Below are 20639 nucleotides of genomic sequence, written 5' to 3'. Positions count from 1 at the left end.
ACCACACACTTGGTGCCTCCCACTTTTCAATTCATCTGTGTAGTAACCCAGATCTTTCACCCAGAGACTTGTGCCCATTAGCATGGACAACCTGGAAAAAATTACAAATTGAAATACGTTGAAGAAGCTACATGACAAAATTACTGCATGACTTGTCTCCTGCCCTTTCTTCCTTGATGTCATGGCTTCTTAGGAAGGTAACAAATACCATCCAGGATGAGGTATTTGTGTGCTACCACTGGCCCATGATTTCTCAACAGAAAACACAGTGAACATTATTTCATAGCCCATTACACTGCAAAAGCTGTAGACACAAATTAGCCTGTTCCTGCACTAGTTGAGATAGGAGGTTCAGGTACAATAGCATTGTCTTTGTGGTCATCTTATACTTTGAGTATCATTCTACAGCTATGCAGTGCTGCTGAAGAGATGGTGAGGAGGCCTATGCTGCAGCATCTAACACTCAGTGAATTATTTTGTAAAGACTATTTGATGAGGCCACGCAAGTGGGAAGCCATAATTTTCTGTCAACCTTGTCCTTACTGTGTCCTTTACATTGAAGAATCCAAGAGTGCATCTCCACTGCAGAGCAGATCCCAATTTTAATCAAGTCTGCTATCAGAGCAATGGCAACTCTAGTTTATAACTACATGTATACAAGGTGGTAATTATTGCTCTAAAGCTGCACATCAGAAAGAGGCAGAAATTGACATTAAGAAGTAGACATAGTAGAGTTCCCTACCTCATTTCCTCTCCACAAAATACAGGAAACACTTAAAAAACCCATATACAGGAGGCATGTAGGTAAAGATTTGAGATTTCATAACCATATAAAGAATTTTATATAAGTTCAGGATTTTTGACATGAAAACCAATAGTTTTACCAAACTCTTTAATTAAAATATGAGATTTAGGAAGCTATACATTACCTATATAAAATTATTATATTGAAGCTTATGCAGCAGTGAAACTTATATGAAAGATTATCATAGAATTGTAGGCCTGGAAGGGACCTCAAGAGGTCATCTAGTTCAGTTCCCTGCACTCGAGGCAGGACTAAAGTAGACCATCCCTGACAGGTGTTTGGAGATTTTTAAGAGCAGGTTAGACAATGATGGAGATTTCACAGCCTCCTTAGGCAATTTATTCCACTGCTTAGGTTGATGTTGAGACTTTATTTCTCTCATTCAGACATAACTGTCTGAAGAAAAATCCTTTGAGCTTGAGACAAGGGTGGATAGTTTCATACCAGAAAGTTTTAGGGAAATGTCATTTTTGAATTACTGAAGAATTTTTTTTTAAAATAAAACTACATTTTCAGCATTCAGACAATTTATTTGTGCTCATCATTAACTCAAAAATAGCTCATCGGTATGCAAAAACATCCCGTTGCACATAGTTAATGATCATTGCAGAGTCAGCACTTAGCCACCTTTTGGGTAAGGAGAAGAGGGGTAGTAGAAAATTAATATACTACACAAAATTTTCTGCTTCTCACTTGGCATCTGGCATGACTACAAAAGATGCTTCATTAGCAACCCTGTCCCCTTTGTGACCTCACAATGAACAGTCCCTGTCAAGGATTTTAGTGAGAGTAGAAAGGCCAAGGTTGAGTGCTTTTGAAAATCCAGCCCTAAATTATTCATATATTCACACCACTGTTGTCTGTAATTTTGTACCATCTTAAACTATTCTGTAATTTAGTAAAATATTTTGAACTACAGATATGAAAGTCTATAAAATAGATATTGGCTGTTAATCCCCCATCCCACATAAGATATTGTATCAGAGTTGTAAATACCTTAATTGATACTTTAAAATACACTAATCCAAATAACATGGATTTTTTTTTTACAGGTAAACATTTGTGGACTATTATAATTATACTATTATAATTGATTTAGTGATGTTGAGTTGCCTTTCTTCTTTAATTGTCAGTGACAGCCAAACACTTGCTTCATGTATGACTTAGCTTATAATATAAACAAAAATGTGTATAGAAAGGAAAATGGGCCAAGTTCAATGTATTTTCTTGATGTGTACCTAAGTTGTATAGAAATATAGGCTGGAAGAGACCACGAGAGATCCTCTAGTCTAGTCCCTTGCATTGAGGCAGTTCTGATTTTCCATGTGATACAGTTACAGCCCTTATTCTGCTTGATATCTTTCTGATTAGGTACTCTGCAGTACTTTGTTTTTAATATTGAAAAACAGTGCAGAAAAAAATCCCAGTTAAAATAGATATTTCTTCTTTAGAGCAAAAACTGAAAATCTGTTGAAATCTGACTTTAACACCCCCACAATTTTACATAATAATTTGGATATATTTTATATCCAAACATGATCACCTGTCAAACTAGTGACAACTAAAAACAATACATTATTGTGACTGTTTTAAAAAAAATCGGAACAAAACTGTAATTTATTATAGTTTTGCCTTCATTATACACCATGTGTTGGTGGATTAAGCACAACAAAAGGCTAGTATTCTTTAAAAGTGTCTACTAAATATAATAAAAAGAATAAGATAATTAACATTTAGTTTGTTACATTTGAAAAAAAATCAGATGTACATATTTCTATTGCCTGTTAGGTTTACCTAAGCCTTTTCAACTATTACAAAAAAGAAAAAAGTCATTGTTTAAAGTCAAAAACATTCAAATCAGTTGATACAACATTACAGTACAGTCAACTAACATCACTGAAGATCTAGTCTTCTTTTCTCAGTTTGAGTCTTCAGACCAGAGTGTTACAAAACTGGTTCAATGCCATTTCAAAACTGTATGTTAGCTGTTGCAGGATACTGTACTCTCTACTGATGGCCTCAGAAGAAAGGGGCTTTGCTAGTTGTGAATCACAAGGTAACCCCAGCCTGTCATTAATTTTATTCAGTACTGTAGTTAGAACAGCATTAAGTTTAGCACAACTAAAAAAAAGAAATTGGAAGCTAGGTGAAGCTGCCATTTGTGTCAAACAATTGCGATACGCTATACTAAAAAATTCTGAAATATCCACCTGTCCTCACCACTCTGCCACAAACTAGCAAAGTCAAAAAAATACAAATGTCTTCAACTTTTCATTTTTGCAGAATAAAGCAAAAAAGCCTTTGTGCTCCTTACTACCAGAAGCAGAATATCCTCTGAGTTACCACATGTAATAGCTTCTGGATGTGTCGACTTGGGTTGGCTTGGTCTCTGCAGAACCATCTTTGTCTTTTTCACTGTCACCTTCCCAGAGATTAATAAGTGGCGGATAGAGCTCATTCAGTGGGATTGAAGAGGTCTTTTGCATATACTTTTTCAACGAATGGTGGTAGTTTTTTCTCTTAAACCTTTTAGCAATATAAACAGAGATGGAGGCAAGGCTGATCACAGCAAACATTGAACCCATTACAGCTGCAAGGGCGGTACTGGTTTCTTGGTCGGAAATGTCAAGGGCAAAAGCTGCATTTTTTGTTGTAACGTTAACACAAGACTTTTGAGTTTGCTGATGGATATTTGATACAGTTAGACAGACCTCGTAATCTGTGGATGGCTGCAAATGAGTGAGGTTATATTCATGTACATCAACTGGGACCCTCGCAGTGTATGTAATGTGAGGGTTATCAATCTTCATAGTGGCTGATGACCATTTTAAATTGGAGGTCATGACATTGGAATTAACCTTCCAAGAAACTAATATAGAGTGAGATTCAGCTTGCTTGACATATATTTTCAGCACTTGTGTACCATCCAAAAGAGTTCCATTCACTCTTATAGTAGCTACTCTTGTGTCAGCCCCTTCTATATTCTGAGCAACACATGTATATCTTCCAGAGTCTTCAATCTGAATATTCGAGATTTCCAGGGTACCTTCACTACTCAGCTTGTACTTGTCTGAGAGACTTTCAACTGTTATTTTATTTCCAAGTGGAGTTACCCAATAAATTTCTGGTTCGGGTTCTGCCATGGCTCGACAATCTAGAAACACTGTCATGCCAATGTCCAAATTCAAATGATTTGGAAAAGTGTCATGGGAAATCATTGGAAGACATTGTTCACTTGAATCCTGTATTAACACTTCTTTCACCTGTTGTCCTCTGTATTCTGGTGGCATAGCACAAAACATTGATAGAGGCTCCATAAAACGGATATTGGTTTTGTTTGAGTTGATCCAGTGAATGACACAGTCACATCTGAGTGGATTACTGTGAATACTGATCTCACGCAGATTTGGAAGGGATTCCACTGTCTTTTGGTAGACTGCATTCAAAGCATTGTTGTTCAGCATCAGGCTTTCGAGAGCAGGAACATTACGAAATGCTAAACGATGTATATAAGACAACTTTGGATTGTTGGTAGCTTCAAGCTTTGTCAGTTCAGGTAGGTTGTCTAGTGCATACCTATCAACAGAAACTAGTTCTCCCATATTATTGATTCCAAGTTCTTTCAACCGCAGCATATTTTTAAAGTCACCTTCTTGGATTTTGTGAATTGGGTTTTTGTTGAGGTCAAGGAATTTTAAATTTGGAACTTTCTCAAGAGCAAGCTGAGGAACCTTGACCAATTTGTTATCATAAAAGGAAAGACTTTCAAGACTATCCAAGCCTACTAATGCATTTCCAGGAATATCAGTGAGGTACATACCTGCCAAAACCAGACTTCTTAAATTTGAGAGTGGCTTGAAGTTCATATCTAGTATTCCAATCACTGGATTTTCCCCAATCATAAGGATCTCCAAGTTAGGAGTAGAATCAAACCAACGACTGTCAATAACCTTTAATTTGTTAGAGTTAAGATGAAGTCTTAAAAGGTTCCTCAGGCCAGAGAATGCATTTGCAGAGATGCTACGAATCTGGTTATGGTTTATATATAGTTCCTGAAGATTGCAAAGATCCTGCAAGCAGTAGTCAGTCATCTCTGTTATCTGGTTTTCCTCCAGATGTAAAGTAGTAAGCTGAGTCAGATTTGAGAGCCCCACATCTTTGATACTAGTAAAATTATTCTGTGAAAAATCTAACTCTGTTAAATTGAAAAGCTGTTGGAGTTCAGCTGTGGTCTTTGCAATGTTGTTGCTTTGTAAGAGAAGAACTTGAGTGTCACTGGAAAGATTGCTGGGGATTTTTGTTAAACGAAGGTCATTGCAATCAACTGTTGTAGCTTCTCTGTAGGTCGACTGTGGTGTAAACCATGGCCTGATTTCACATACACAAAGCTGTGGGCATTCATTATTCTGTATGGAAGGCTCAGTTACTGAATTCATTAGCAATTCTAGCACCAACAGGCAAGCTATTAAAACCAATCTAATCCTAGCCATGTTGGTTTGCTAGTAAGTTCAACTGCCTAACCCCTTAAAATAGCAAAAGATTGAATATATAAATCAGTATCAAGAAAAAAAAAAAGTAAAAATTTAAAGTTTAGGTTGAAACTTTTGGACATTCAGAATATGGAAGATGCTTTTCAGAATCTCTTCACTTTTCTCCTTTGTTCCGAGTGCTTGTACAAAGCTCTGCTGCGTGAGTTGGTTAACCGAAATCAGTGTCTGGAGAGGTTCCTGAAAAGCAGATTAGGACAGATGTTATGTTCATTCCATATACATTTTTGTACATTCCTTTCATTTCTTCCTTCTCTAGATAAAGTTATTTAAAATAAGAACCCTTTTAATTTCCAAATTCCTTAAATGAAAATTCCACTTACGTACGGTAGAAGCTCTTTTCTACAGTTGATTCAAATTAGAACTATTTCTGATATTTCTAGCTGTCTGAACATTAACACATATGTAACCACTAGAAAACAAAACATTTAATTTACAAATACATCACAAAAAGACTAACTGAAAATGTAATGTTGTTGAAGCATGTTGTCTTGTTTTTCTTGCAAAACACTAAAGATATTGAAACCCACTAAAATGTGTTTCCAACTGGTGGTAGGCCAGGGAAATCAGTGTTCTGAACTTGCTATCGATTAGATTTAAGGCTAGTGTTCACTTTTGGGCTCAAGGCCAACCCAATGTAATATTTCAGGTTCAATGGCACTGAAATCTAGCAAGATGTTCTCTTCAAATTTCAACTGATCATTGGAAAAATCTTCCAAGACTTCCATCATCCTGGGTTGATCTCACCAGTTCCAGAGAATGGGGTCTACTGGTTTAGGATATAACTATACTCAAAACAATAGTGATTGGATTTTATCTAGGGAGTCAAATTCAAATGAAAATTTTGCAGGTCAGACCCTTGTATATCAGAAACTCCAAATTTGCATAAGAAATACAAATAGATTTGGTGTACAAAAAGGAGGTTAAACAAAACTGATAAACGACAAGTTAGGCTGGAAAATAAGTTTAATATACAAATTTCCAGTATGATATTTAAACAATGAATGGATTATGAACATGTGTTTCTGTTAATGAAAAGGCTCATTTAAATATATATGGAACACCCTCCCCGATGGACTTTCAGAATTTGAATCCAGAAACTGTAGCATCCCATTGCAGATCACATGAGCTAAAGAAGGAATTCCGTTAGCTAGTAGCAGAAGTAGGCAGTTGTACTCGAATGAATTCAGGTATGAATCCAATGTCGGTATCCAATGACAAGATACTCTGTCAGTATCTTACATATAGATCTTTACAAAAGACCTCCTGCTTGATATCTTCATTCTCTTATTGAGAGAGGTTTCTCCCTCTTGCTGGAAGCAATCTCCACTCCAGATTGTCTTCATCGCTACTGCCTATAAACTGTGGAACCTAATATTGCAGTCATTACCCAGAAACCATTCCCACTCAACTTCTGTGAGGGCTTTGTCTGATCCCGGTATTTGATAAGCAATCTCCTAAATGTAGCTGTTTGCATTGCATTGCACGTATGTGGGTACAGTATTCACAGCATTTTCTAATTACTATGCAAAGCTTGCCAACTGTAAGTGACCTTTGGATGGGCAGGATGAGTGAGTTTGTGTGTGGGGGGGCGGAGGGTGAGAAAACCTGGATTTGTGCTGGAAGTGGCCCAACTTGATGATCACTTTAGATAAGCTATTACCAGCAGGACAGTGGGTGGGAGGGGGTATTGTTTCATGGTCTCTGTGTGTATATGTCGTCTTCTGCAGTTTCTACGGTATGCATCCGATGAAGTGAGCTGTAGCTCACGAAAGCTCATGCTCAAATAAATTGGTTAGTCTCTAAGGTGCCACAAGTCCTCCTTTTCTTTTTTCTTGATGTTTGTTTTCTAAAAAAACCCAAACCAAAACACTATAATGGAATGTTTTGTATATGCAAACTTAGTGATAGATAATTTCCTCTGTATATTGTGAATGTAGTTTTGAGTGTGTGTGCAATCAAAGTTTATTATTACGTACAACACTATATAACCCCAATCTTGGTGGTAGGAGGGAGACTTTTACTGTTAGATTCTACGGTAGCACCAAACCATGCCAATGTCTTGAGGTTCCTTAGTAAAGTTTCAGAGCACAGTTTATTTTCAGCTCTTCAGAGACCGATAGTGTTACAGTGGCAATGATGCTATCACATAGACTCCTTTTCTCTCGTGGTGTTTAAGGTGGGAATTTCAGATACACCTAGGCTCGCTACTCATTGGCATTTTGAGCATGCTGCTATTGTCAGATCAAGTTTCTTAAACACATTGAAAGGTATTGACACTGTCTACCACGTAAGTTAGTTATAGTTATTGAAATCAATGAGACCTGAGTAAGGAATGGGGCAAAACTGAGTCAGGGCATCAAGATTCGTCCTCTTGGCATTTACTAGGAGATGGTCAGGCTCATGCTATAAGGATTATGACAATGTTCACCTGAACCAAGGATGCTTGGGGAAATCATACTCCAGGGCACTTGTGGATGGGAGAACTCCCAATTAAATGTACTTATCTTAATTACCTTTACTTAGAAAGCAGGTATAGACCCTACTATATCTGAAATAAAGGGCAAATGGAAATGGAGAAATAGTATGCCATTCTTTAGTAAAACTGTTAGATTGTAATCTTTAGTAAGATTTCTTAGACTGTAAGCTCTTTGGGTCAAGGAATGCCATTTTCTGTATTTGTGCTCTGCACATTACAATGGGGCCTCAACCTAGTAAAGGCCCCTAGAATCTGCCACAATATAAACAAACCAGATAATGGTTTTCAGAAATATCCATTAGAACATAACAGTGGCCACACTGGGTCAGACTAAAGGTCCATCTAGCCCCGTATCCAGTCTTTTGACAGTGGCTAATGCCAGGTGCCCCAGAGGGAATGAACAAAACAGGTAATCATCAAGTGAGCCATCCCCTGTCGCACATTCCCAGCTTCTGGCAAACAGGGCTAGGGACATCATCCCTGTCCATCATGGCTAATAGCCATTGAGGGACCTATCCTCCATGAACTTATCTAGTTATTTTTTGAACCCTGTTATTGTCTTGGCCTTCACAACATCTTCAAAGAGTTCCACAGGTTGACTGTGCTTTTTGTGAATACTTCCTTTTGTTTCTTTTAAAGCTGCTGCCTATTAATTTCATTTGGTGGCCCCTAGTTCTTGTGTTATGAGAAGGAGTAAATAACACTTCCTTATTTACTTTCTCCACACTAGTCATGATCTTATAGACCTCTCTCATATCCCGCCTTAGTCATCTCTTTTCCAAGCTAAAGTCCCAGTCTTATTAATCTCTGCTCATACAGTAGCTGTTCCATACTCCTAATAATTTTTGTTGCCCTTTTCTGAACCTCTTCCAATTCTAATGTATCCTTTTTGAGATGGGGTGACCACATCTGCATGCAGTATTCAAGATGTGGGCATACCAATGATTTATATAGAGACAATATGATATTTTCTGTGTTATTATCTATCCCTTTCTTAATGATTCCCAGCATTCTGTTCACTTTTTTGACTGCCACTGCACACTGAGTCGATGTTTTCAGAGAACTATCCACAATGACTCCAAGATTTCTTTCTTGAGTGGTAACAGCTAATTTAGACCCCATCATTTTATATATGTAATTGGGATTATGTTTTCCAATGTGTATTACTTGGCATTTATCAACATTGAATTTCATCTGCCATTTTGTTGCCCAGTCACCCAGTTTTGAGAGATCCTTTTTTGTAGCTCTTCGCAGTCTGTCTGGGACTTAACTATTTTGAATAGTTTTGTATCATCTGCAATTTTTGCCACCTCACTTTTTACCCCTTTTTCCAGATCATTTATGAATCTGCTGAATAGGACTGGGCCCAGTACAGACGGCTGGCGGACACCACTATTTACCTCTCCATTCTGAAAACTGACCATTTATTCCTACCCTTTGTGTCCTATCCTTTAATCAGTTACCGATCCATGAGAGAACCTTCCCTCTTATCCCATGACTGCTTACTTTGCTTAAGAGCCTTTGGTGAGGAACCTTGTCAAAGGCTTTCTGAAAATCTTAAATACACTATATCCATTGGATCCCCCTTGGTCCACATGCCTGTTGACCTGACCCCCTCAAAGAATTCTAGTAGATTGGTGAGGCATGATTTCTCTTTACAAAAACCATGTTGACTCTTCCCCAACAAATTATGTTAATCTATGTGTCTGACAATTTTGTTCTTTACTATAGTTTCAACCGCTACTGAAGTCAGGCTTACCGACCTGTAATTGCTGAGGTCATCTCTGGAGCCCTTTTAAAAAATTGGTGTCACATTAGCTATCCTCCAGTCATTTGGTACAGAAGCTGATTTAAATGATAGGTTACAGATAACAGTTAGTAGTCCTGCAGTTTCACATTTGAGTTCCTTCAGAACTCTTGGGTGAATACAATCCTGGTGGCTTATTACTGTTTAGTTTATCTGTTTGTTCCAAAACATTCCTCTGACACCTCAATCTGGGACAGTTCCTCGGATTTGTCACCTAAAAAGAATGGCTAAGGTTTGGGAATCTTCCTCACAACCTCAGCTGTGAAGACTGATGCAAAGAATTCATTTGGTTTCTCTGCAATGGCCTTATTGTCCTTGAGTGCTCTTTTTAGCACCTCAATCATCCAGTGGCCCCAGTTTCGCAGGCTTCCTGTTTCTGATGTACTTTAAAAAAAATTTGCTCTTACTTTTTGAGTCTTTGGCTAGCTGTTCTTCAAATTCTTTTTTGGCCTTCCAATTATATGTTTACACTTCATTTGCCAGAGTTTATGCTCTTTCTATTTTTCTTATTAGGATTTAATTTCCACTTTTTAAAAGGATACCTTTTTGCCTCTCACTGCTTCTTTTACTTTGTTGTTTAGCCATAGTGGCTCTTTTTTGTTTCTCTTATGATTTTTTTTTTAATTTGGGGGATACATTTTAAGTTGAGCCTCTATTATGGTGTCTTTAAAAAGTTTCCATGCAGCTTGCAGGGATTTTGCTTTTGGTGCTGTACCTTTTAATTTTTGTTTAACTAACCTCCTCATTTTTGTGTGGTTCCCTTTTCTGAAATTAAATGCTACAGTGTTGGGCCATTGTGTTGTTTTCCCCGCCACAGGGATGTTAAATTTAATTATATTATTGTCACTATTACCAAGCGGTCCAGCTATAGTCACCTCTTGGACCTGATCCTGTGCTCCACTTAAGACCAAATCAAGAATTACCTTTCCTCTTGTGGGTTCCAGAACTAGCTGCTCCGAGAAGCATTTCATTTAAGGTGTCAAGAAACTTTATCTCTGCATCCCTTCCAGTCAATATGGGGATAATTCAAATCCCCCATTATTATTGAGTTTTTTTATTTTAATAGCCTTTCTAATCTCCCTGTGCATTTCACAGTCAATATCATCATCCTGGTCAGGTGGTCTGTAATATATTCCTACTGCTATATTGTTATTACTTAAGCCTGGAATTACTATCCATAGAGATTTTATGGTAGAGTTTGGTTCATTTAAGATTTTTACTTCATTTGATTCTACGCTTTTTTCCCACATAATGCCACTCCCCCACCAGCACAACCTGTTCTGTCTTCCAATATATTTTGTACCCTGGTATTACTGTGTCCCATTGATTATCCTCATTCCACGAAGTTTCTGTGATGCCTATTATATCAATATCCTCATTTAATATGAGGCACTCTAGTTAGCCCATCTTACTATTTAGACTTCTAGTGTTGGTATATAAGCACTTTAAAAACTTGTCACTTTTTAGATGTCTGCTATTACATGTTTAATTGAATGGGACTTTTTTTCTTTCGACTGTTTCTCATCACATCCTTCCTGTACTTTATCATCTTCCATCCTCTCCTCCTTATTAGGACATAGGGAATCTCCATTTATCGAGCCTTCCCTAAGCACGGTCCGAACCACGTGCTCCTCCGCATCTGTCAGCTTTCCCCAGCCATTAAAATTAAAAATGACGTAGAGCAGTTTTTAAACTAAGTGCCAGCAATCTGGTTCCATTTTGGTTTAGGTGGAGCCCTTCCTTCCTGTATAGGCTCCCTCTTTCCCAAAAGTTTCCCCAGTTCCTAATAAATCTAAACCCCTCCTCCCTACACCATCGTCTCATCCACGCATTGAGACCCTGCAGTTCTGCTTGTCTAACTGTGTGTGAAACTGGAAGCATTTCAGAGAATGCTACCATGGAGGTCCTGGACTTCAATCTCTTACCTAGCAGCCTAAATTTGACCTCCAGGACCCCTCTCCTATCCTTCCCTATGTCACTGGTACCTACATGTACCACGACCACTGGCTCCTCCCCAGCATTACACATGAGCCTATCTAGATGTCTCAAGAGATCTGCAACCTTCGCAGCAGGCAGGCAAGTCACCATGCGGTTCTCCCGGTTATCGCAAACCCAGCTATCTATGTTTCTAATGATCGAATTGCCCATTACTAATACCTGTCTCTTCCTAATAACTGGAGTTCCCTCCCTGCAAGGATGCGAGAGGATACCACAACATCATCTGGAACAACTATGGGATCATTTCCCTCTGCTCCAGTTGGATGTTCTCCTTTCCTGAGGCTTTCATCCTCCTCAACAGCACAGAAGCTGTCAGACCGGGGGTGGGACAGTTCTACTGTGTCCTGACAAGTCTTATCTATGTACCTCTCTGTCTCCCTTAGCTCCTCCAGCTCAGCCACCCTGGCTCTCCAAAGTCCATACACGGTCTCTCAGGACCAGGAGCTCCTTGCACCAAATGCACACATATACCACCTGCCTACCCCCATTTTGTTGCTGGACTTCTGCCTGCATTCTCTTTTTACTCATGAAGCTTGTTCCTTTGTTGTTTTCTTTTAATCGGGGGGTATTTTTGGCTTTAAGCTTAAAGAAGTTTACGGAATGTTAAGCCCCCCACACAGACACTGCTCCTGTCAACTCCCTCGCAAAACTCCCTCTCAAAATCCCTTCTATTCTACATCCTTCTTCCACCACCCCACCACTTCCACCTTTATCCAAAAGCAGGGAAGAATGTTCTAAGTATTATTCTATTACATGACAAATATCCCTTTTCTGGAATTCAACCAGGATCGAACTTTCAGGGCAAAATTACCACACACCAGGTGGAGGAGAAGCACATCCCCGTTGCAGATCAAGTACTAAAGAAGGCTATTGGATCACTTGTTGGTAACAAGTCTTAGAACAAATGGAGTCCTTATGGCTGTGCTACCTAAATACTTTCACATTATAGAATCATAGTGTTAGAAGGCACCGCAAGGGTCATCTATTCTAACCCCCTGCCAAAATGCAGGATTTGTTGTGTCTAACCCATTCAAGGCAGATGACTATACAGCCTCCTTTTGAAAACCTTCAGTGAAGAAGCTTCCACAACTTCCTGAGGCAGTCTGTTCAATTTTCCTACTGTTCTTACAGTTAGGAAGCTTCTCCTGAGATTTAATCTAAATCTGCTAAACTGTAGTTTGAATCCACTGCCTCTTGTCCTGCTCTCTGTGGCAAAAAAGAACTTTTCTCCATTTTTTTTGTGGCAGCCTTTCAGCTATCTGAAGACTGCTCTCATATCCCTCCTTAATCTTCTCTTTTCCAAACTAAATATACCCAGTTCCTTCAGCCTTTGCTCATGGGACTTGTATTCCATCGCTCTGATCATCTGTGTTGCTTGCCTCTGGATCCTTTCCAGTTTCTCTACATCCTTTCTACTCATTGGTGACCAAAATTGGGCACAGTATTTGAGTAAAGGGAACAATCTGAAACATTAAGGCAGGTATTAAAGTAAAAAGGGGAGCACAGCTCCTTCCTTGCTAAGGTCAGAGAAAGAACTCTCCCCCGCCCCTCCCCCCCGCGCCTTTTTTGGTTAATGCTACTAATAGCACAGAAAGAACTCTTCCAGTTTCTGGTTGGTATGGTATGAGCTCCCCCTTGTTTCAATGAATTTTAACTGTTGCTTTAAAGGAACCATATATTGCTCTTCAACAATCCAGGGAAAGATCCTAACTTGTCCCCTCTTACCACTCAGTTTCCTTTTTAAATAACGGCACAATTATATTTAATAATTTCTTTTCAAAGGATGGTCTTATACTAGGAATAGTATACACAAAGGAGCTGGATCTTGGCTAGGGATGAACACCTGAGGATGTTATTTCCACTCTTGGGATTTATTAGTGGCTCTTTTAATTTTTTATTTTGTGGACTATATTAACAAGATCCTATAGAGCTGACGCTCTCTCTTTTTGTAGTCCAGAAGTAGGTGAGATTTTCCAGGGGTTAATAGACTAGGAGGTTCCCTTATCAGACGCTGATGTAGGATTTAACATAAACTGAGGTCATTCCAGGCTCTAATGGTAGCTTCTCTGATAAAAGTTGAGTGTTCCAATAATACCCAATGGAAGTTGGGGGGCAACTGATGTCCCTGACTGTTGCCTCCATAGATGATTCACTTAATTCCCCATTTTCAGTTTTTAATATTTTTTTGCCGCATATTCCACTAAAATGAGGATTCAGTAATGTAATTAAGATTCAAAGCTTTCCTGGGAGCCCAGTATTCTCATCCAGTAACAGTTTATGTGGATGCAGAGAAAGGGTATTGATACGGAAAGCAGTAATTTGAGATTAAGCACCCACTTTTGACTACACAGAAACCTGTCCACTCTAACTCCGCAGCATTGGTATGCTATAGGCCAAGCGTGGGTGGATTTTAGAAAGAACTGCAGTTGGCAGTGTGCGCCAAACCAGATCCCCAGACGAGGTAATTCTGTTCCAAGTGTTCCCTCCTGTGGAGTCCCTTCTATAGCATATACTATACAATTGAAGTGAGAGGCAAACAATGGGTTACAAAGCTTGAGTTTCCAACCCAAGGAGAGAGATTACTTTTTAATCATAGGAGGAGGGAATGAAGGGGAAGCTCCAACCTGTATCCGTTTATTAGGAAGATAGCTGTTGGATGGGGAAATAAAGGTCAAAAAGTCATCTAGAAGTAGAATATTTCTGTGGTGAATGGTATCAAGTTCATGATTCAGATAAGCTTCAAATGTTTTTATTTAACTCTTGATAGAATGACTCCAAAGTGAATACTCTAACTTAAAACAGTAGTGCTTGAGATGTACCAGTTTTTGCTTTACACTCTTTTAGGGAAGGGGGATGTTGGTGATCAGATTCTGGCAGGCAGTGACAGCCTATTTGCAGAAGGTATGGGAGAGCTCCAGAATTCTAACTTAAAGGACTGTTTTCTCAGTCTTTCAGAAATGAACTCTGACATATTGAGGGAAAGTCTGTCAGAACAGCACTCATATTATTTCAGTGTAAAATTAATCTATTTGCTATCTGAAACAATTGAATTAATGGCTTAAATTACAATTTAAATACCAAAAATAGTTACTAATATTAATTTGAATGTTTAAATGAATTTGTTTCTGCCATGTTCTTGTATCACTTCTGTGGGATTTCCTGTGAACATTCAAGCAAAGGTACTTACAAGCAAAAATGCTCAGAAAAAGTGAATGTCAAGGTCACAGGCATCAATATTTGAACCAATACTACTAGCTTGCTTGTCCAGTCAGGAAACAAGAGCATTACTAATCACAAGTAAGCAGTACAGCTCAAATATACATGTCTGATTCAAAGAGTAAAACAAACAAACAAACCCAATCCAAGGATATTTGTTGATTATTTAAATTTATTTAAGGAAATTTAAATCTTCTCATGGAATATCCACAAGCAGAAAAAGAGCATAACAATTATTCATGCCAAATGATTGGTTTACCCCCACTTTGGCTACATGTATCATATAGATCTAAAATTTTACCTATAAAGACGTCATTAGCTTTTGATAAAGTGTTAAGTACACCGGAATTTTGAATAAACTGCAAATCTACCGGTAATCCTTTTGTTCGTTTAATGCTTATATCCCATCATTTGTACATTACATTTATAGCCCATATTGTGCAAGGGTACATTTCTGATTTTACTGAGTTTACTTTAGTGTTGGTTTCTAAACATTGTGGATATATGGCCTTAGAAGTTAACTGTGACACTTTTTCTCTTCTCTATGTAAGTTATTTTCTACTGCAGATAGATTTAATTTTCTTTTCTTCCCACTGAAAACTGTTCTTTATAAATGACTTGCACATTATTGGCTCCAATCTCATCCAGCCCTAGGGCAGCGTGGATGAAGCTATAAATGAAAATCCAATGTAATCAAAAAGCAAATTCTGATTGGCTTCAGATGCCCTAGCCCATTTTAATGCTTGTGCGAATGACAGTGTGTAAATCAGCAGAGGGGGGAAAGACAGCAAATCATAGGAGTTTGAAAACTAAAACCAAAGCTGCCACTTTGATGAGCTTAACAAGGAGCCAGTAATTACGGAAAAAGCAAAGCATCTGGAATACAGATAAATATGAATGGAAACTCTGCTTTTATTCTACTGCTTTATATCCATGTATGATTTCCCTTAGTGTTTCACACAACCAATCATGCCTAGATACCATATGATGGGTGCTACCTGTAGGCTTGGCATAGCATGGCTTTGCATCTGCTTGATAATTATTGGTTTCAGAGTGAAGTGAGCTGTAGCTCACGAAAGCTCATGCTCAAATAAATTGGTTAGTCTCTAAGGTGCCACAAGTACTCCTTTTCTTTTTGATAATTATTGTTTGCAGTTGGGGTCCTTATGGTGACTCTGCAGAGAGTGTTTTAAGTTTCTTGAGCTACAGAATGGCAGATGTACTGTTCACTCCTGCAGCTTGATTCCATGCCCCCTAACTGTACTGCCCATGGAGAGGGACTGCAGAGAAGAACTCTGTCACACACCAGCATGGCATTTCTGCATAATGACTTCCCCCGCCTAATACAGGGAAACTATCATAGGGGTTGTTTTTAAAAACTGCTCTAGGCAAACAAACCTCTTTACTGATCTTTTCAAAATAGGTTCAATCCCATGATGTGCTAGCTTTCAGCTCCCAGTGACTACAATGGAAGCTGCAGTTACTCAGCAAGATTGGGCTCTTATGTGCCTCACAATGGATTTTAGAGTGGCTCTGTATTCACATAAATCCTTGTTTGTCAAATGTTTGTGTACCTATTCTTGTTGTCAACTCCATGAAACAAATAGTTGGTGAAAATATAGATAAGGAAGCTAGAAGCTTTGGAAGGGATTTTCAAAAGGTAGTTCAATGCGGGAGCAGAATTAGGGTAAAATTTAGTCATTTTGAAAATCCCATCAGGTGCCTATATTGGGACCAGCAACAAACAAGTGGAATTTAAGAAGATGATTGAACAAAGGCTAAAAGCTGCTGACCTCTGCACAGGTAACATAGATCAGATATTGTGCTCTATCCTTTGCAGCATTATAGCAACTGTGGATGAACTCCTACAATCCATTTCCCATTGCCAGTCTTGGATCACAGAGAAGATTATAGAGCTGTTTGATCAACAAAGGCAGTTAAGAGCAAAAAGGAAGAGAGATGAATCTGCAAAAAGCAATATTCCTGTATGACATGAGAAAGAGAGGGACTCATTAAAGTGGCAAAAAAAGACTGGTTTGAATAACCGTGCACTGATACACAGAACTCCCTAGTAGCATTTGTTGCAAAGAAGACCTATCAAACCATCAAGACTCTTTTCAAAAGTTTTCCTTGTAGGAAAAATACTGTTTCACCAAACTCTTGGGGTAAATATTGCTGATAACTATATAATATGAGCAAAATTAACTCTACATTGGACGTGAACATGGCAGAAGAGAGATATATGAGAAGCTCCCGCTATGATTGAAGACATTGAGGAAGCTGTACAGACACTGAAAAGCAATAAAGCCCCTGGAGTGGATAATACATAAGCAGCACTAATTAAAAGTGATGGAGACACACTCATCCTGGCATATCATAACATTTTTAATGTGATTAGGGAGTCTGTAAGATGGCCCAAGACTTGGATATAGTCCCTGATGGTTCCTATTCATAAAAAGGAAATTACCATACAATCCTATTGACACACCCTAGCAAAATACTGCCGCGCATCACTCGGAAGAGAATTGTGCCTAAGTGCAAAAACAAGCTGGATTTAGACCCTGCCAAAAGGTATAGAGCAAATATTCAGTCTGTATTTGCTGTGTGAGAAAGCACTGGGGAATGATGAGAAAATGGTCCATGGCTTTGTGACTTCTGCTAAGGCGTTTTGACAGCATATGACATAAACCTTTGAGCAATCCTGTGGTTGGCTGGAGTTGGTGAAAATATAATAAGGTTGATACAAAATCTCCGAGGAAGCAGAACTGCTTTGGTTTTTATGGGGCATGAGCAAAGTAGTTGACTAGATGACCTCCTGAGATCCCTTCCAACCCTGATATTCTAGGATTTGACTTAAGGATAGGTGTCAGGCAGGGCTGCATGCTATTATTAACCCTCTTCAACTGATGTTGAAGAAATCTTTAAAAAGTCACGGATGGAAACCTAAAGGAGGGTGTATCCTTAGTGGAGGAAAAATTAGTCATCAGGGCTTCTCTGATGATATTGATCTGACTGGATTGTGGCAAGAAAAAAAAAGTGCAAAAATAGTTTGAAAAATTAGTGGTAGATGCAGAGACTTTTGGTCTAAGGCTATCCCACAAAAAGACAGTGTTGTTTTAGCCATGCTGGTCCCAGCATATGAGAGAGAAGGTGGGTGAGGTTTTATCTTTTATTGGACCGACTTCTGTTGGTGAAAAACAAGATTTTAAACTATGCAGATTGTTTAGCATAAGTAGATAACCTTGAATGATCCTGTAGGGCATGAGTTAACTATTTATGGTAAACAATCTGTTCCACCTTGTATTTAAGTGTGATGCTCTGACCTGACCTGACCTGAAGTGCTCTGTGGAGCTCAAAAGCTTGTCTTTCACCAGCAGAAGTTGATCCAATAAAAGATCTCATCCACCTTGTCTTTTTAAAGACAATGGTGACATCTCAGGCTGACAAAAAGGCAAAGATATTTCTACCTAAATCTCAGAAGGCATTGAGCACTTCAAATACCTGGGTTGTATAACTACAAGGGATGCTAAACATCACTTAAAGATCTGACATAGAATTGGACTTGTGCCTGCTACTCTAGTGACATATTTGGTGAAGCAAAAGGTGTTGCCATGAAGTATAAAATTAAATTGCTGCAGTCTCTTGTCTTCAGTGTCTTGCTATATGCACGCGAGACATGAACACTAAAGAAAGAAGACATTAAGAGCCTTGAACTGAAATGCAATTGCTGAGTGTTAGTTATATGTTGCACACGACTAACGCAGAGGTAATTGCTTGAACTTACAGTCTAACTGGAGTGATACCAGACATCAAGATGAGAGAAAGAAAACTTGATTTTGTGGGACATGTGGGTTGAGAGGAAGATTGCTGAAGCAAGTTTTGCAAGGATTGGTGCCAGGGGCAGAGGCAGTGGTGAGTGTGGTTCAGGTGTAGCTGACTGGATGGGAATGCAGTGTGGCATGCTTCAAGGCTATGTGAAGACCACAAAACATGGAGGAAGATTGCTGGCCAGTAACTTATGTGTTTGCTGTTCATTGTGATGGGACTCTATGGTGCTATACGCTACAGAATTATGTACGTATGTGACTGATTTTCAGTGGGACTTGTGCATGTTAATTAGGTGCTTTTGAAAATCCTGCTCCCACTCATCTCACTCTGAGTGGGAGCAGGAGCTGGAGTCACCTTGGAGGTGAATTCCCTCCCTTCAGAATAAGGTGTAAACCCATCCCCATCCCCTTCCCCTTTTTATTTTTTGCTAGCTATGGTGTTTCCAACCATAATAGAAAAAAATAAGTTTGGAAAAAAACGAAGAAAATAAAATGAAACAAGAGATTCCTTCTCTAGTGCAAGTGATGAAGGCAACTAATGCCAATTTTAGACTACCTGTTGGAAGTAGCATAATTCTGCAAGGCACTCAAAAGCTGCAAGAAGGAAGTTTGTTATAAATGGCCAAATGGAAGGAGAGATTCCAGGGGGTGATTTTCAGTAATATTACATTTAAATTTCTCATAAGAAAATAATCTATTATGTGCACAGTCCTAAGAAATCAGAACAAAAAGTATTCAGCTGAAGGCAAAGCCTGCTTAATGTTAGTCCTCTCTTGATTTTCAAAAGTGCATTGTCAAACTTGGAAGGAACTGGCAGATTCATCACTTAAGTCTCCCCCATGAAAACATGGAGACAACATACCTAGAGAACTCTCATTTGAAAATGGATATGCTGGAAGAGAAACCAAGTTAGGAAAACAATAATAGTGAAGACACCACTTGAAATATTCTGTTCAACATAAGTGAGGCCAAGAACTGTCTTCAGTTAGGGCTGAATATGAAACACAGTGAGAGTGTCTTTTTGCAGGTGGAGAGCATCCTCAACTGAACTTCATTAGGCAGAGGGCAATTGTTAAAATAGATGGAAAGTGGATGGGGAGCCATTCCTGACAGCTGTCAGAAAGCGGAGCTGAGCTCTTCTGTACTACCCCCTATCCTAACCACTGGTTGTCAGTGGTAACTAGGATGGGCTAAGCATTTTGCCAGGTTAGGTCAATATTGTGTGACTTTAAAAAAAAAAAATAAAAACAACCCCACACCTAGGATTTTTCTCAGTAGCTGCATGCTGTATACAGTAGTTCCCCAGCTATCAGATTTGTCTAAAATGTTTTAATTTTGAAAGCCCTGCAGTATTTATTATACAACTGGTGGTCCCAGGGAAGGGAAAACACAAAAATAGGAGTAGGCCTTGTGGATAGTCGAATAGTTTTCAGTCTCTTTCACCATACTTCCACCTTCCCCTCTCAGTGTTTTTAATAAATAAATAAATAAATAAAACCATTCAGCTGTCCAATGCTCCTGCCACTCCATAATCACAAAGGGCACTTTGCAGGGTTTTCAAGGGAAGGGGGGGGGGAGAACTGATCTGCTGCATGATAGGTTTAGGTAGGAATGATTTTCTTATGGGAAGCAGAGCTGCTCTGCATGGAAGCATCAGTACCCAGGTGCCTAAAAGCTCATGTTTGTGTATCAATAAGCAATTCCAAAACTGGCCTCTGAGCAGGGCTAGCAAACTGTAGTGCAGGGGAAGCATTCCCATTATTACATTGGACTATATAAGGTACCTTGGAGAGACTTAATTTGGGTTCAATGTACTAGTTTGTGTGTGTGTGTGTGTGTGTGTGTTATTTATTGCCCAGTCAGGATGGAATGTGGAAACTGCTCAGATAGTGAATATATTGCCCTATAGTAGTGTCCTGCAGAGTATAAAAGCCCTAATATTAATAAGGGAACAGAGATT

At 38.9% G+C, this 20639-nt stretch overlaps 2 protein-coding genes across 3 annotated transcripts in view; one reads left to right on the top strand and one right to left on the bottom strand.

Annotated features, from left to right (window-relative positions):
• The window catches only part of SUMF1 (sulfatase modifying factor 1), a 553524-nt gene that overhangs the window by 340421 nt on the left and 192464 nt on the right, over positions 1–20639 (top strand). The gene's annotated exons all lie outside the window — the stretch shown is intronic.
• Positions 2524–20639, bottom strand: part of LRRN1 (leucine rich repeat neuronal 1) — a 37091-nt gene continuing 18975 nt past the window's right edge. For both annotated transcript variants that reach the window (XM_073351165.1, XM_073351164.1), the window contains one exon: positions 2524–5532. In XM_073351165.1, coding sequence (XP_073207266.1) covers positions 3145–5295 — 2151 coding nt within the window. In that variant the 5' untranslated portion in view covers positions 5296–5532 and the 3' untranslated portion in view covers positions 2524–3144. The remainder of the gene's footprint in view (positions 5533–20639) is intronic.

The sequence above is a fragment of the Lepidochelys kempii genome, chromosome 7 (genome assembly GCF_965140265.1).
Source record: "Lepidochelys kempii isolate rLepKem1 chromosome 7, rLepKem1.hap2, whole genome shotgun sequence".
Classification (NCBI taxonomy): Eukaryota; Metazoa; Chordata; order Testudines; family Cheloniidae; genus Lepidochelys; species Lepidochelys kempii.
The sequence above is the reverse complement of the archived record's forward strand: the minus strand, read 5'-3'. Positions and strand labels throughout refer to the sequence as shown.